Raw genomic sequence first — 16576 nt, forward strand, 5'->3', positions numbered from 1 at the left:
CAATAGCCCAACATGGTGTTCTATCCAAGCATGGTGTGCTCAATAACTCAAAACAATCTACATGACACTGGAAAACAGCCAAATAAAAATGTAAAACGCCTTTTGTTCGCTTTGAAGCCTGGTTAACTTTTTTTGGGAATCAAAAGTATGCTGTATCTCTCAGCAGCTTAAATGATTTAAAATTCAATTCCACCTGAAGAAGAGAATTTTTTAATTGAGATGACAAACGGGAGATAATCTGATTATTGCAAGCTCAGCCATCAAAAGACAACGTGAGTAGAGCAACTCTTCCTTACTCTGGAGCAGAATGTTGTTGTAGTTAAAATCTGCACTTAGCTTCCACATTAATCTAAGTGTAATGGGAAGAAAATGCAAGGAGTGAAAAAGACTTGTCTTTGCAAGAGCATGTTTTGAACAGAAGAAATACTACTAGGGTCACAAGCATGAACGAGCAGTGTTCATCCGGTGAACGGTGAGTACGTTGGCATAACAAGTGGGCACTGCTACCATAGTAATGCTGCTCAATTACAGTAGAATCTCACTGGGGACCTGGGGAGTGTAATGAGGGGAGAACATGTAGAACATGTGCTGTTTTGATTCTTAAAACACTCACGTGGAGTGTGAATGACACGATGGTCATTTTAGTTTTTAACTATTAATAAAAATAATCCATTAATTATAATAATATAGAATAATTAAAGTATTCATTCATTTCCAATGCTCAAAAACGTGAAGTAAGTAGAAGTTTTATCAAAGACGCTAAAAATAAAAGATTAAGAAACAGTAAAAACTCTAATATATTTCAGAAATAGAATTATTTTAGAGAGCGGTATGAAATATGGATTCACAATTGCATATCAAAAAAACACGGAATACATGTGAAAATACGAAAGGAGATGAATGTGGAAGTAAAAATTGAATTATATGGGGAAAAATAAATATTGCATATGGAAACAACAAATGCTGCATGTTGAAAAATAAATGGAAATAAATAGAAGTATAAATCGAGAAAAGTATATATGGAACATTAATGAAAGAAAATAAGAAATAAAAAAGAAAACTAAGAAAATAAGAAATTAAAATAATAATAAATGCATAAGCTCAAATAATTATTGTGATATTCACTCAATTATTATAATTCATCTATATAATTAGATGTGTTTTTTTAGCATTTGCCACACAAGACACAGAAATTATAAAGAAAGTTTTTTAATTCTTGCACATGAAACAGTCCAACAACGAACGTCTTGTCTCATTATTTGTCTCTTAAATGCTGGATAAGTTGCTGTTCCAACTTTAGAAACTCTTCTTTGGGAGGGAGAAACTTCTGAATTATATCCAGAACACCGTCCTCAGTAGCGCGCTGATATTCCTCCATGTTTTTAAAGGGCAAATGTCCTGCCAACTCACAAAGAGCAACGTTGAAAGCACTTTCCTCTTTCGCACCGAAGCAAGCTTTCTTGGGCCACACAATGATGCGCACGCCACTTCTCAAGCTGCGATCCACGTGACCTTGCTCAGGACTATAAGGAGGACAACCCCGGGTCAGAAAAAGATTGTGACACACATCCGCATCCACAAGGAAGTCAGTGACTTGACAGACGGCTTTGGCGACCTCATCCAAACCTCCAGACTCCGTGTAGAACATGAAGCCAGCGGGAAATTCTGACAGACTGTAAAAGCCAATGTGAGGAAGGAGTGGCGTAACAGGCACGGTCTCGACGTAAAGCTCATGGTCCAGATAATATCCATGAAGGTGTAAGTGATTGACAGACGCAAACGCTCCGAGACTATTGAAGCCCATGCGGAAGCCCGGGTCGGAGCTCATCAGTACTGATTCAATTCCACTTTGGATGGCGAACCGAGTCAGAACCTGGGGAAGACACAGTGATGGATCGGGAACAAACAGACTATGTCCAAACTCCAGGGGGCTGACATTGACCAGGACAACCATCTTGCAAGGCGCAGTTTCCCTGTTGTCCTCCGAGCCTCCTTCATCACTCTTCAACATCTCCAATATGACTTCATCTGGTTTGATCTTGTTGAAATTAAACAGTTTGCCATCGAACTGTTGCCGGATGCTGCAGACCGCCTGAGGTTTCCTCCTCTCAATACCTCTCTTTTCGTTTAACTGAGCAACAAAATAATGTGGTCCCGGGAGGATGCGAGTCTGCAAATCACCCAAAGTGTAGCGGAAGAGTCCTTTCTCCTGCCGGTCAGTCCATTCTGTTTTAATAGTGGTGTCAAACTGTGTAGGAGGAAAATCCTCTGGAGGATCATTACCTGTTTTCCACCGTACATTGACGACAAAGTCTTTGTGGCTGTAGGTAAACTGGAGTGGCATTTCTGAAGCAGCATATGAAAGAGATGAAATGCAACAGCTGAATTCATTGTTGAATTTTCAATAACAAAGAAAAAATCCCCTGAAAACTATATCATCATTGGAAAAACTATCCTGACAGTCATTATTAAGCTATACATGGTAAACGAACTGCTTGTTTAAGGCGCCATCTAGTGACATACTTCGCTTCTTACATACCGGTAAAGTGATAAAATCTCGAGATTTCTCCACGGAAAATTTAATTATACTCACTAATAACAACCGTGACGGTATCAGTGTGCTTAGCAGTACATATGTACACATTGGGCGAGCGTTAACATTGGTAAAAACCGAGTATTTCAGGGGGAAGCTAAATATAAATTAGCCTGACGGCTAACCTGCTAGCTAGCCTGTAGCTAAATGCTAGCTGGAACATTTCCTGAAGCACTCACCAGTAAGTTAAACAACCGTTTGTCGTTCATTCAAAAAGTTGGACCGATATTTTGGGTCAGATATTTCAAGAATGGGGGTGAAAAATTACCGTCGACACATACGTGCACTTCCTGTAATACGACATTTCCGGTTCATTTTTCATCAAAGAGAACTTCTACGGAATACAAACCTGGATGGTATGAACTGAATTACCGTCCACAGTTTCGATAAAATAGTGTTTATATTCAGTTATTAAAACCTACCAGGTTTTTATCGATTTCACTACTGAACATTTCTTAGTTCTGTAATTACAGTTCAAGTGTTGTAAAGCTTAACAGCTATCATCTATTGCACACACAAGTTTGCAAGATAGACAGTTGTTTTACAAATTTTGGGCTAATATGGTAGTACAAAAACTGCAGTGTAAGTAATCATTTATACCAGTAATCAAATAAAACGCTTCACATTAATGTAATATACGTATTTACTTTTGTTTTGCTTTATTAATCTGTTTGTCAAAATATGTTTCATGACAATTTGTTTGGTTCAGGTCATCAAATGTTTTGGGTGTCGCTTGATGTTTCATGAATAAATACTCAGATCTTTAACTTTTTGATGTTCAACTGAAGTCATACCCCTCAATAAAAGCCCCACATAGTCCAGCTTGAGCAAGATAGCAAAAGTGATGATAAACCGTCCTGGTTTTCCGAGCTGACTCATGGCAGGGGTCATCTAACTTTGAAAGAATGAGCAGCTGGCCAATCCAGCATCATGGCTATTTTAGTCGCCGACTGCTTGTGTAAAGGATCAGGCAGGCAGAGATTGGCAGTACTCGGCTGTCCGGCTGTTTCTGCCACCAGGATAGTAACTTTTTCAATTCCTTTAACCACAAAGCAGACAAAATGGAAAACAACAAGGTAAGTACGCTGCTTTTCATTGAGTAATATTCTCCCTAAAAGCACAGTAATGGCAGTAATCGTGTGTTGTCATGTATGATTCTCTGTGACGTAGTTTGTTGGTTTGGTACTTTTAAAAATTATAATAGAAAGACAATGGTATTCATTCCTACAAGTGGGGTCAAGATGTTAGCTATGTTATTATTAACATGTAATATTAAAATATATATAGTGTCATATTCCACCAGTCATTTAAATACACTGTAGCAACAACAACACAGAGGAAAACTGATGTTTTACTTTATGCCAATGCTTTGTTCAAAACATATTTGTTACCATATCCAGACGGAAAATGAGGTCAAAGACAAAACCCCAAATCCCACTGTGAAACTGGATACTGATGCATCATGTACAAAAAAAGGAACCCCCTCCACTGCTCCTTTTGTTCAAGGTACGTAAACAAGACTATTTTAATTCACTTAAATAGAAGCATGAAACAACATACTTCATTGGCACTGTTTGCCCAGTCTCCTTTTTATGTGATTATTTATTGGTTAAGAGTTGTTCATAAGTTGAAGAAACATTCATCTGAAGCTTCTGGTGTCCTTTATAAATGTAATTTTCATATAAACACCCATGAAACCAAGAATAATTCTAATGATATTAATTTTAATTATTTATTATTAATTAATTTTCATAGATGTTCAACCAGTATAAAGCTAAATCACAGATTTAAACAATGAAAAATAAAGAGTTTAATGTGCTGTGAGTGTAGATCAGCCCTTTCAAACTAACAACCATTACTGTCCCTCAGATGAACAGCACACTCACTATTAGTCCCATAGTGCGGTGCAATAGTTGAAGCCCTTCAAATGTTTAACACCCACATCTAAAGCAAACTTGTGTTTCTGTAAATAATTGCGACATCGAATGCAACACAGCTATAAACTCAGGGTGAAATTGTAATGGACCACATTAAAGTAATGATTATTTCCTCCAGCAGGTGCGGCTTCCACTTTGAATGGTGTGGAGAAACCAGTGGACCAGGAAAACGCAGTTAAGCCAAAACTCCAAATAACATTCAACACCTTCACCGTCAAAAATGGGGAGGATCTGAAAGTGGAAATACCGATTGTTGGCCAGCCGGCCCCTGCAATTGAATGGCAAAAGGAGGGCCAGATGGTCAAAGAGACATCCAGGCTTGAGATTGTAATGACGCCATCATTAACAGTTCTTCACATTAGACACGCTTGTCGTGAGCATTCCGGTCAGTACTCAATCACAGCAAGCAACAGTGCTGGAAAATATACTGGAGAAATCACTGTGGTAGTTCTAGAAAAGCCTGACCCGCCCATCGGGCCTGTGAGGGTCGATGAAGTCAGTTCCGACTACGTCATCATTTCCTGGGATCCACCTCAATACACTGGAGGATGCCAGCTGGACAACTATGTGGTCGAGAAGCGTGAATCCACCAGCACCGATTGGCAGACTGTGTCTGCGACAACGGTGAGAACCACGGTTAAAGTCAGCAAGCTAAAGACCGGCAGTGAATATCAGTTCAGAGTGTCTGCTGAAAACAGGTATGGAAAGAGCACAGCAGTCACATCTCCCATTGTTGTGGCTCAATATCCCTTCAGCGTTCCTAATGCTCCCGGCGCACCCTTTGTTTCCACTGTAACAAAGTACAGCATGATAGTTGAGTGGAACCCCCCAACTAAAGATGGTGGGAGTCCCATTACCGGTTACCACCTTGAGCGCAAAGAGAGGAATAGCATTCTGTGGACAAAGCTCAACAAGCTGGTGATTCCTGATGCCCGCTTTAAAACAAGTGGCCTTGAGGAAGGAATCGAGTATGAGTTCAGAGTCGTGGCAGAGAATATTGCTGGGCTCAGCCCACCCAGCAGGATATCAGAAAGCTTTGTTGCAAGGGACCCTTGCGGCTCTCCTGGTAAACCTGAGGCAGTTGTGGTGACAAGAGAGAACGTCACTCTTCAATGGTCTAAACCCACATCTGATGGCGGTAGCACCATTACAGGTTATGTTGTTGAAAAAAGGGAGGTGCCAGATGGAAGGTGGATGAAGGCAAACTTCACCAATGTTATTGAAACTGAATTCACCATCACAGGACTTACAGGAGGTCAACGCTATGAGTTTAGAGTGACAGCGAAGAACGGTGCCGGTGTTTGGAGCACACCCTCAGAAAGCATAGCAATTATTGCCCAGGACGTGGTTGAGGCACCCTCAGTGTCCATGGATCCAAAGTATAAGAGCACGACTGTCGTCCAAGCTGGTGAGACGTTTGTTATAGAGGCTGATTACTTTGGGAAGCCGCTCCCTGAGGTTAGTTGGTTAAAGGACGGCAAAGAAATCACCAAAAACACCCCAAGAATGGATGTTAGGAACACCCTTACTCATACATCGCTGACAGTCAGAGACAGCACACGCATGGAAGGAGGACAGTTTGTCTTGAGGCTTAGTAATATTGACGGAAAGGCATCTGTTCCAGTAAATGTGAAGGTCTTGGATCGACCCGGTGCTCCAGACGGACCGCTAAGAGTCAAAGTCATCAGTGCAGAGAAGTGCAACCTCCACTGGAACCCTCCGCTGATGGACGGAGGCGCCATCATTTCTCACTACCTGATTGAAAAACGAGAGACCAGTCGAGTCACGTGGACCGGAGTTGAAAGTCGGGTTGAAGCTATCAGTTTCAAGGTAACAAAACTGACACCTGGGAAAGAGTACATATTCAGAGTGGCAGCAGTCAACAAATTTGGCGTTGGCGATTTTCTGGAATCAGAGCCTTTCGTTGCACAGAACCCCTTCACAACCCCCACTGCTCCTTCTGCCCCAACAGCCAGCGCTGTGACGGGGGATTCTGCCGTGCTTACATGGGAAAGACCTGAATCAGACGGAGGATCGGAGATCGACGGATACATTGTGGAAAAGCGTGATAAAGAAGGGGTCAGGTGGACAAAGTGCAACAAAAGAAGGCTAAATGATACCCGTTTCCGATGCACCGGGCTCTCCGAGGGACATCATTATCAGTTTAGGGTGGCAGCAGAGAATGCAGCTGGTTTGGGTGCCCCAAGTGAGGCAAGCGACTATGTGAAAATCTGCGAAGCTTCTTATGCCCCCGGTCCCCCTACAAATCCTAAAGTGACAGATCATTCCAGCACCACTGTTTCCCTTGCTTGGTCTAAACCCATTTATGATGGAGGTGCTGGCATCAGTGGCTACATGGTGGAGAGGAAAGAAGCAGCAGAAGATGAGTGGATCACATGCTCACCAAAGACAGAGGAAACCAAGTATATTGTCATGAGACTGAGGGAAAACGTGGAGTACAACTTTCGCATACGAGCATTCAATGTCAATGGAGTTGGGGAACATGTGGATCTTCCCACGCCAGTGGTTGCATCAGAAAAACTGGAGGCACCAGAGATTGAGTTGGACAGTGCTCTGAGAAAGATCGTCAGTGTACGAGCCTGTTCAACACTTCGCCTCCAAGTTGCTGTCCGAGGGCGTCCAGAACCAGAAGTCAAATGGTCAAAGGAAGACGGCACTCTCACTGAGCGTGCTCAGATTGAAGTCACCAGTTCCTATACAGTCCTCATGATTGAGAACGTCAATCGGAGCCACACTGGGAAATACGTCTTGACCGCTGAGAACTGCAACGGCTCAAAATCTGCTTTCATAAATGTGAAAATATTGGACACTCCCAGTGCACCCACAAATCTTGAAGTGAAAGATGTTCAGAGAGACTCCGTGTCCATCACTTGGGAGCCTCCTGTTGTTGACGGAGGTGCGAAGATTTCCCACTATGTGGTTGAGAAGCGAGAGGAGGCTAGGAAAGCCTTCACCAGTGTCTGTAGCAACTGTGTAAGAAACTCATACAAAGTTGAAAACCTACAGGAAGGATGCTTTTATTACTTCCGTGTCCTGGCTGTGAACGAATATGGAACTGGACTTCCAGCAGAAACCGCTGATGCCGTCAAAGTCTCTGAAGCTCCTTTACCGCCTGGTAAAATAACCGTAAATGATGTCAGCGGACAGAGTGTCGCCCTTTCTTGGGAAAAACCAGCCCACGATGGAGGAAGTAAGATAACACGTTATATTGTAGAAATGCAGCCAAAGGGTGACGACTCCTGGACAATCTGTTCAGAGACCAAAGCTCTGGAATGTGCAGTTAATGGGCTCACAACCGGCAAAGAATATTCCTTCAGAGTTAGTGCCGTAAATGAGAAGGGGAGAAGTGAACCGAAGCCTCTGCTGGCACCGGTCACTGTGCAAGACATAACCTCCCTCCCGGCGATCAAGCTGATGACCAGTCAGTTCAGTGTGAGGGCAGGAAGCGATTTGAAAATAGACGTTCCATTCGTAGGTGTCCCTCTGCCAACTGTCACCTGGAAAAAAGACGGCGATGCATTGAAAGAGACAAGCAGAGTAAATGTGTTCACATCTGATTCTTCATCTCAAATCACAATCAAGGACGCGACTAAGATCGATGTTGGCACGTATGAGGTGACGCTGACCAACGCGATTGGAGCCACGTCCACTGAAATCTCTGTTAACGTTTTCGAAAGACCCGGGCCTCCGAGTGACCTTGTTGTGGATGAAGTCAGTGCAGACTTTGTTTCCTTAATTTGGCATCCTCCTCATTACTCAGGCGGCTGTCAGATCAGTAATTACGTGGTCGAGAAGAGAGATACGGGCAGCACACTCTGGCAGACGGTGTCTGCAACCGTGGCCCGGACATCGATTAAAATCTGCCGTCTCACACAGGGCGCTGAATATCAATTTCGGATTGCGGCTGAAAATCGATATGGAAAGAGTTCATACGTTGAGTCTGATTCGGTTGTTGCCCAATATCCCTTTAATGCCCCGAGCCCACCGGTCAATCTCTCTGTCGCCAGTGCATCAAAGTCTGCCATTGTGATTGTGTGGGGCAAACCGGAGAGTGATGGTGGAAGTCCGGTTATTGGTTATCATATTGAATACAAAGATCAGAGTAGCATTCTTTGGACAAAACTCAACAGAAGTCCAGTCACTGAGAGCAGATTCAAGGTTACATGTGTTGAAGAAGGTCTTGTATACGAGTTCCGGGTTTGCGCGGAGAATATGGCTGGTATCGGACAATTCTGCGAAACTTCAGTGCCTGTTGCAGCAAGAGATCAATGTGACCCCCCACAGAACCTCATGGTAAATGAGATAACAAACAGCTCTGTCTTGCTCTCCTGGGATAAACCGGAATATGATGGCGGTGCCAAAATAACCGGGTACATTGTTGAGCGCAGAGAGCTCCCAGATAACTGCTGGCTCAAATGCAACTTCACTAACCTTCTGGAAACCTTCCTGGAGGTGACTGAACTGACAGAGGGTGAGCAGTACGACTTTAGAGTTTTTGCCAAAAATGCTGCTGAAAGCTTTAGCCTGCCATCTGAAACTACCGGACCTGTTACCATACAACATGATGCAGAGCCTCCTAAAATAACCGTGGAGGATAAGTATAGGCAGATTGTGGTCGTGAAAGTGGGCGAGCTCATCAGGATAGATGCTCAAATTTCTGGGCGTCCCAGTCCCACTGTTATGTGGTCGAAGAACGGTAGGGCAGTTGAGTCAAAGGGAAGAGTTGGAATCACGGCAACACAGACGCGTACGTCATTAGTTATTAAAGAAAGTGTGAGGAAAGACTCCGGACAGTACCTTTTAACCTTACAGAACTCAGTTGGTGCCTCCTCGAAAGCTATTACCTGCAAAGTCCTGGACAGATCAGGGCCACCCGCAGGACCTCTGGAAGTTTCTGGAATGTGTGCCGAGAAATGCACGCTCTCATGGGGACCTCCTCAGGAGACTGGTGGAGCTGAAATCACACATTATATCGTTGAGAAATGTGAAACCAGCCGCGTTTCTTGGACGCTTGTGTATAGCGACATGATGGCAACCACCTGCAAAATAACCAAGCTGCTTAAAGGAAACGAATACTTATTTAGAGTGAGAGCTGTGAACCAATACGGGGAGGGGGAGACTTTAGAGAGTGAGCCCATCAAAGCCGTGGACCCTTTTGTAATTCCATCTGCTCCAACTGATGTGGAGGTCACAAGCGCGGCCAGTGAGGCGATGACGGTCTGCTGGAAGAGGCCTGCATCAGACGGTGGCAGCCGAATCAGTGGTTACATCATAGAGAGACGGGAGAAACAAGGTGTGCGTTGGATTCGTGTCAACAAAAAGCCAGTCTATGATCTGAGAGTCAAAGCCACTGGTCTGCATGAAGGATGCGAGTATGAATACAGAGTCTTTGCTGAGAATGCTGCCGGGCTCAGTGAACCCAGCATCCCAAGCCCTCTTACTCTGGCAGAGGATCCAAAGTTTCTTCCTTCTCCTCCCGCCAAACTTGCCATCATAGACTCCTCAAAGTCCTCAATCACGCTATCATGGAACAAGCCACTGTTTGATGGTGGAGCAGTAGTTACTGGATACAAAGTTGAATTCAGAAAGTTGGAAGAAGACACCTGGACTGTTGCCGCTGCTAACACTGATAAAACAGAGTTTACAGTGGCTGGACTGGCATCTGGATCAGAATATGTCTTTGCAGTGCGGTCCATCAACAAGATGGGCTTAAGTGAGCCGAGTCCTGAAACAGATCCCCAAGCTCCTGTAGAGCGGGAGGAAGAACCCAGGTTTGACATCGACAGCGAGATGAAGAAAACTATTCTTGTTAAAGAAGGCAGCTCTTTCACATTATCAGTGCCCTACACGGGCAAACCGGTTCCTGACGTGACGTGGGAAAAGGCAGATGTCGATTTGAGAGTGAGAGGGATGATCAACACAAGCAACACTGTCACCTCCATCACCGTGGAGCGAGCTACGAGAGATGACAGCGGCAAATATACAGTCAAATTTCAGAATGCAGCAGGAAGCACTTCCTTGAGTCTAGCTGTGCGGGTTCTGGACTCACCTGGACCTCCAACACATGTGGGAGTGAAAGACGTGACGAAGAACTCAGTCACCGTGACCTGGGACATCCCTGAGAATGAGGGAGGGGCATCTGTAAACAATTACCTGGTTGATATCCGGGACATCAGCAGGAAAGGATGGATGCGACTCACAGACAAATGCCAGCGCCTGTCCTATAAGGTTCCTGACCTGGAGGAGGGAGGGATCTACTTCTTCAGAGTGACAGGGGAGAACGAGTACGGCATTGGCGTGCCAGCAGAGACCAAGGAAGGAACAAGAACGGCAGGTAAAAGTGAATCTGTGTCGGGGGAAATAATCACTATTTGATGTTGTTTCTGTTGAAAATGATCCTTCTCTGTGCAGATCTCACAGACTGGGAGGTTCTGAATCCAGGAGCCTAGAATGAACCTTCACAAGATCTTTTTTCTGTTCAGAGCTCATTCTCTTATTATGAATTTGTGTTACAAAAGTTGATATGCTAAAACTAATCCAATGTTTGTCAATGTTTATATTTGTAACTGTATTCAATAACAAGTCACATAAATAAATATGGCCTAAATTGAACCCTCTAATTTTTTTGTAGTTTGTTTTGCTTTTTGGGCTTTCTTCCTATGTGTTTAAATAAAAAAACATATGTATGTTCACTTTTAAACATCTGAAAACTTTTTAGATTGTTAATAAGATTAAAATAGATTAGAGTATTATATAAGATTATATTATTATTTAATTTTAGATTATGACCCTTAATAGCAATAATAAAAGACTTGTTCCAGTAATAGTTTTCTTTTCCATCTTCAGTTAAGAGTTAAAAATAGGACGCGTTATGAGATGAAATCCAAGGTCACAAAAATATAACATATAACATATAATCTCACTAAAACGATAGCACTAGGAGAAGAATGACGCTCATATAGGTGATGCCGCCAGGTATCATGAGCGCGCCACTATGGTAACAGTGACGTTGAAAACCACAACAGAGCATGTGCGGTAAAGTAGAGGAAGCGGAAGTGAGCGAAGAGCTGTAAGTTGTTTTTCCAGCGCAACTATTTTGAGGAAAATAGACACGATTCGAAGTTGTAGTGCACGATGGGAACTACGGCAAGTCAACTTGGAAAGGATTTACTCTCAGAATACCAGGTTGGTTCAAGACATGTTTTCGAAATGTTTCCGATATCACGGTAGCAAAGTTTGCGCCCCACACCCAGTCGCACTGGCAATATTCATGTATTCAAGTGTGAAACGTTGCACTTTGCACTTGTTACAACTGACGGTTAAGTTGATATTAACTTAAATGATCATGTAGAGTATAAGTCTTTCTGGGAAAATAAATATGTTATGTTAATTGCACTTGACGATTTCACTTTATTTGTTGTAAACGCACGTCGTGTTGTTGATTTCATTACTTTCAGGAGCTGACATTTTTAACCAAACAAGAAATTCTCCTGTAAGTAACCACGTTTACAACACTTTATTCTAGAACCGATGCAGAGGTTCCGAGCTCTAACTGCTGTATTGTTGGGACTTTTCAGTGGTCACAAGAGGTTCACTGATCTTCTCACTAAAGACGAGAAGAGTCTTCCAAATGCCAGAGTCTCAATGGACAGGATTCTTGAGCTGCCAGAGCTGAAGGTGAACACGGTAGTTGAAGCGTGTCGGTGAACGGGACTGACCCTTGCACTCTGTCCCGCAACAGTCCAACCCTTTCAGGAAGAGAATCTGCCATGTTTTCTCAACGTCTGAACAGAATGATGGAAGCCTCACTTTTGAGGATTTCCTGGACCTTTTGAGCGCCTTCAGTGACTCTGCCACTCTGGAGATCAAGTCCCATTATGCATTCCGCATTTTTGGTCAGCATCTGCTCCATGTATTTTATTATGATTTATTTTATTTAGCACATATGGAGACCTTTTTCACTGGTACTTTTGTTTTCAATTTCAGACTTTGATGATGACGGAACGCTTGATTATGGGGATCTGGAGAAGCTGGTGAACTGCTTGACTGGTGAGACAGATGATGCAAGACTGACTCCGGAAGAAATGAGACAGCTGATCAACAACGTGAGTCCGTGAATTATTAAGCAACTGTGTTGAGAGGAATTTACAATATTACAGCCTTTAAAAGTATTTAAGCAGTTTCTTCTGCATTATTTATTGCAGTAACTCGTGTCACATTTGTATTGTTCAATTGTCATGTAGATTCTGGAAGAGTCAGACATCGACAAAGATGGAACCGTCAATCTCTCAGAGTTTCAGCATGTCATTTCACGGTCGCCAGATTTTGTCAGGTAATTTGTAAACAAGTTTGTTTTGACCGAGTCCATTTATACTCACCAGAAATTTCTCATTTTCCAACAGCTCTTTCAAGATCGTACTCTGAAGAGTGGCAACACGTTTATCTCAATCTACGTTCAAACCTCACTTCAATCTTTGGTTTTATTTCTTAAATTATTTTCTTGACGGCTTTACAGACTGAATGCATATTTGTGCCTTTTATTTCTATAAAGACTTTATTAAAGTGGAGATTAATGTCATGATGCATTTCTACACTTCAAAACAAGGGGCTTAAACGGGATCCACATCTTTGACAGCAGCAAACGTGTTCCAGGACCCGCACACAACATCTGCAACACACATCTGCCTCTCTGTGAAAAACTCCACTCGCAGGGGCTCATCCGAACATGAAGTCTGATATCCAAGCTGACCATATTCACCTGAGAGTAGAGTAAAAACACATGAAAGTTTCCTGCAATTCAAGAATTGACTGAAAGATCAGGTGTAGAAACTCACCCCAACCCCAGGTGTAGAGGTCCCCTTTGGCTGAAATGACAGTGATAAATATTGAGTTCTCAAATTCATTTTAATGGATTTTTAAAAAAGAAGACTCACTTGTCACTGCAGCTGTGTGTCGGGAACCACAGCTAGCCACTGTCATGTCACAGGCAGGATTGAGATCCAGAAGAGCAGGAAATGCTTGGATGGATATGAACACTTCTTCATTGTCCCCATCAATGGCAGGTTCAGCTTGAGATGCAACTGTGTGTTTAAAACAAGGTTAATGCAATGGAGTAGAAGATCATGTTACGTTGATGAAGTTTTCAGTAAATATTTACGCTTTATGTACGATCGAAAAATAAAGAGAAAGACTTATACTTATAGGGTTGGAGAACATTTATCACCCTGAATAAAATACTTATTCATGTGTACAAACCAGATTTTACCCAGGAATAGTGAATTACCAAGTATTAACCACAAATAAAAAAATAAAGAAATTCGTTTATTAATAGTCTAAATGCGTTCAATGTGTCCATCTAAGGTGTTAGAGTTACTTGTTATGAACATTTGTCAACATTGCTGATAATAAGAAACATTGCTTTTCGAAGTGTTTGGTACATTCTATGTAAAAGCACTAACCTTGGACACTTTGCTTCTGACTCTGCCTCAGAGCTTGGGATGGAAGTCCAAGCTGTCCACTTTCATTCCAGCCCCACACGTACAGGTCCCCACCATCTGTTTCAGATTTATTGTTACATTCTACACGTGCGATCACCATTCACCAGCAGCCTCACCGCTTATACAGACGCTGTGCCAGCCTCCTGCAGCGACACAACTCATCGACATCCCCCACAGAGCCTCCACAGGTTTGGGCTCCTCCTCAGATGTCAGGCTACCGTGACCCAACTGTCCATGGCTGTTTGGAAACAACACATTATTGTTGATCCTCTTTCAGTACCGTCTCATAACTATAAAGTACCTGCCCAGGCCCCAGGTGTGCACGGCTCCAGTGACGCTCAGAAGGACGGCATGTTTCGCACCCAGTGCAAGACTCTTGGCCTTCAACTGTGGAGCTACGCAGTGGTAGAAAGGCGGGGTTGTGGCGATGTAACCTTCCGCGACTAAGGGCAGCTGGATAGTTGAGTCTAAAAAGAAATAAAGTGATTTATTGAATTATTTTTTTAAACCTCAAAGTTGGAGTGGCTATGATGTTACCAGAGGACTCCTGCTGGGGTTTAAGTTTCATACTCCATGTTGGGGTCTTTTGTTTGTCGTCTTGCTCCCAGGCCTCGACTCTGTCGCTGAACGCCAGGATCAGATGTCTTTCTGTGATAACAGCGCTCTGACAGCCTCTTGTGTCTGCCGGCTGCGCCCCATGGGCTGAGCATACATGGTGGTCACCTAATAGAGAGAGAAGGGGAGATTCAGTCAAGCAGAAAATAATATTGCTTCTTAGGGACACGCTACCGAAGCCAGGTTCTTGTATATTACTTCTTGAAATTAGCAAGGTCATAGTTCCCTAAAATACAGGTGAGTCATGACCCTAAGTCAAGGGATACATAAGGTTGATTCGGTGGGTGGGTTTTGTTCGTCATTGATCGCACTAGTTCCTGCAGATCTTTGAAGTAGAACCAAAACCCAAAACCAGTGGAGTTGGCATGTTGTGCAAATCATAAATAAAAACAACACAACGATTTGCAAATCCCTTTCAACTTTTATTCAATGAAATACACTACAAAGAAGAAGATATTTAATGTTTGAACTGAGAAACTTTATTTTATTTTGCAAATAATCATCAATTTAGAATTTAATGGCAGCAGCACATTGCAAAAAAGTTGGCAGAGGTATTTTTACCACTGTGTTACATCGCCTTTCCTTTTAAAAACACTCAGTACGACGACCACATTTTCCAAAAACAATTTGAAATGTGGACTCGTCAGACCACAGCACACTTTTCCACATTGCATCAGTCTATTTCTGATGAACTCGGGCCCAGCAAAGCCGGCGGCGCTTCTGGGTGTTGTTGATAAATGGCTTTCGCTTTGCACTTACAGATATAGCGACGAACTGTAGTTACTGACAGTGGTTTTCTGAAGCGCTCCTGAGCCCATGTGGTGATGTCCTTTACACAGTGATGCTGGTTTTTGATGCAGTACCGCCTGAGGGGGTCGAAGGTCACGGGCATTCAATGTTGGTTTGCCGCTTATGCACAGTAATTTCTCCAGATTCTCTGAACCTTTTGATGATATTATTGACTGTTGATGATGAAATCCCTAAAGTCCTCGCAATAGCTCGATGAGAAATGTTCTTTAACTGTTCGACAACTTGCTCACACATTTGTTCACAAAGTGGTGACATTCACCCCATCCTTGATTCTGAATGACTGAGCACTTCAGGGAAGCGGCTTTTATACCGAATCATGGCACCCACCTGTTCCCAATTCGCCTGTTCACCTGTGGGACGTTACAAATAAGTTCATATAAATAAGTATTTCTCAACTTTCCAAGCCTTTTTTGCCACTTGTGCCAGCTTTTTTTAAACATGTTGCAGGCATCAAATTCCAAATGAGCTAATATTTGCAAAAATATAACAAAGTTTACCAGTTCAAACGTTAGGTATCTTGTCTTTGCAGTGTATTCAATTGAATATAGGTTGAAAGGGATTTGCAAATCATTGTGTTCTGTTTTTATTTACGATCTACACAACGTCCCAACTCCGCTGCTTTTGTATATAATCTATATAATGGAAATATGCCACATGGCAGTGGATCCATCTGCAGACGTGTTACGGTGCAACATATCTTCACACGGAAAAGCGTCCTTTACATGTCCGACTGTATCACCTAGAAGTTGGCGTCTTTAACGGCTGGTGTTTCTTTACCGTCTAAATGCAGCGACGCTCTCCGACTCCAACTTGCTCTGATGCCACTGATCTCAGTGCAGCCACTTCCGGTCACGCTACACCTGATCTCCGTGGGATTCACCACTTTCACGCCACTCACGTCGTCGCCTTTAGAGCACTCATCAACACGTCCTGTTATCTGACGAAATGCGTTAAACCCGAAACCGAACCACCGCATTTGGACGGACCTACCAGCTGTACCCGACTACGTACGCGTCAGCGAACGCCACTTCCGAAACAATGGCAATGCGCATGCGTCAACTGCAAAATAATTCTTTTGCCTTAGGAACGAAAAAAAGGCATTT

The 16576-nt window shown here is 43.1% G+C and overlaps 4 protein-coding genes across 5 annotated transcripts; 2 read left to right on the plus strand and 2 right to left on the minus strand.

Moving 5' to 3' along the window:
• Positions 1-1220: 1220 nt before the first annotated feature.
• gdpgp1 (GDP-D-glucose phosphorylase 1) lies at positions 1221-2914 on the minus strand. Of its 2 annotated transcripts, none has more exons than XM_053885278.1 (3): positions 2773-2914; positions 2284-2346; positions 1221-2209 (listed from the first exon to the last, which is right to left on the minus strand). In XM_053885278.1, the coding sequence occupies exons 1-3, from the start codon at positions 2800-2802 to the stop codon at positions 1256-1258; spliced, it is 1047 nt and encodes a 348-aa protein (XP_053741253.1). In that variant the 5' UTR covers positions 2803-2914; the 3' UTR covers positions 1221-1255. The 2 variants fall into 2 exon arrangements, with proteins under 2 accessions (XP_053741253.1, XP_053741254.1); XM_053885279.1 differs by having other exon boundaries at positions 1221-2226; positions 2773-2909.
• A 29-nt stretch (positions 2915-2943) lies between these two features.
• On the plus strand, positions 2944-11148 carry LOC128770609 (titin-like). Its single transcript, XM_053885276.1, has 5 exons — positions 2944-2949; positions 3647-3669; positions 3994-4099; positions 4652-10885; positions 10963-11148. The coding sequence occupies exons 2-5, from the start codon at positions 3655-3657 to the stop codon at positions 10998-11000; spliced, it is 6393 nt and encodes a 2130-aa protein (XP_053741251.1). The 5' UTR covers positions 2944-2949; positions 3647-3654; the 3' UTR covers positions 11001-11148.
• A 440-nt stretch (positions 11149-11588) lies between these two features.
• LOC128770483 (calcium and integrin-binding protein 1-like) lies at positions 11589-13129 on the plus strand. The gene is made up of 7 exons (XM_053884992.1): positions 11589-11736; positions 12009-12043; positions 12129-12228; positions 12293-12446; positions 12538-12656; positions 12795-12883; positions 12954-13129. The coding sequence occupies exons 1-7, from the start codon at positions 11686-11688 to the stop codon at positions 12973-12975; spliced, it is 570 nt and encodes a 189-aa protein (XP_053740967.1). The 5' UTR covers positions 11589-11685; the 3' UTR covers positions 12976-13129.
• On the minus strand, positions 12951-16519 carry LOC128770482 (RCC1 domain-containing protein 1-like). The gene is made up of 8 exons (XM_053884991.1): positions 16251-16519; positions 14586-14771; positions 14350-14515; positions 14165-14286; positions 14010-14105; positions 13485-13631; positions 13386-13415; positions 12951-13309 (listed from the first exon to the last, which is right to left on the minus strand). The coding sequence occupies exons 1-8, from the start codon at positions 16447-16449 to the stop codon at positions 13161-13163; spliced, it is 1095 nt and encodes a 364-aa protein (XP_053740966.1). The 5' UTR covers positions 16450-16519; the 3' UTR covers positions 12951-13160.
• Between the last annotated feature and the right edge of the window lie 57 nt (positions 16520-16576).

Source organism: Synchiropus splendidus, chromosome 14 (assembly GCF_027744825.2).
Source record: "Synchiropus splendidus isolate RoL2022-P1 chromosome 14, RoL_Sspl_1.0, whole genome shotgun sequence".
Lineage (NCBI taxonomy): Eukaryota > Metazoa > Chordata > Actinopteri > Syngnathiformes > Callionymidae > Synchiropus > Synchiropus splendidus.

What these genes read in the sequence shown, in the direction of transcription:
- gdpgp1 (XM_053885278.1), bottom strand. Translation starts at nt 2,802, where the DNA reads ATGAACGACAAACGGTTGTTTAACTTACTG. An exon ending in AACGGTTGTTTAACTTACTG is followed by an intron (nt 2,347 to 2,772) that starts GTGAGTGCTTCA and finishes ATGCTGCTTCAG; the next exon opens with AAATGCCACTCCAGTTTACC. An exon ending in CAATGTACGGTGGAAAACAG is followed by an intron (nt 2,210 to 2,283) that starts GTAATGATCCTC and finishes ACTGACCGGCAG; the next exon opens with GAGAAAGGACTCTTCCGCTA.
- LOC128770609 (XM_053885276.1), top strand. An exon ending in CACTGCTCCTTTTGTTCAAG is followed by an intron (nt 4,100 to 4,651) that starts GTACGTAAACAA and finishes TTCCTCCAGCAG; the next exon opens with GTGCGGCTTCCACTTTGAAT. An exon ending in GGAAGGAACAAGAACGGCAG is followed by an intron (nt 10,886 to 10,962) that starts GTAAAAGTGAAT and finishes TTCTCTGTGCAG; the next exon opens with ATCTCACAGACTGGGAGGTT.
- LOC128770483 (XM_053884992.1), top strand. Translation starts at nt 11,686, where the DNA reads ATGGGAACTACGGCAAGTCAACTTGGAAAGGATTTACTCTCAGAATAC. An exon ending in ACCAAACAAGAAATTCTCCT is followed by an intron (nt 12,044 to 12,128) that starts GTAAGTAACCAC and finishes GGGACTTTTCAG; the next exon opens with TGGTCACAAGAGGTTCACTG. An exon ending in TTGAGCTGCCAGAGCTGAAG is followed by an intron (nt 12,229 to 12,292) that starts GTGAACACGGTA and finishes GTCCCGCAACAG; the next exon opens with TCCAACCCTTTCAGGAAGAG.
- LOC128770482 (XM_053884991.1), bottom strand. Translation starts at nt 16,449, where the DNA reads ATGCGGTGGTTCGGTTTCGGGTTTAACGCATTTCGTCAGATAACAGGA. An exon ending in ACCCCAGCAGGAGTCCTCTG is followed by an intron (nt 14,516 to 14,585) that starts GTAACATCATAG and finishes ATTTCTTTTTAG; the next exon opens with ACTCAACTATCCAGCTGCCC. An exon ending in TCAGAAGCAAAGTGTCCAAG is followed by an intron (nt 13,632 to 14,009) that starts GTTAGTGCTTTT and finishes TTAAACACACAG; the next exon opens with TTGCATCTCAAGCTGAACCT.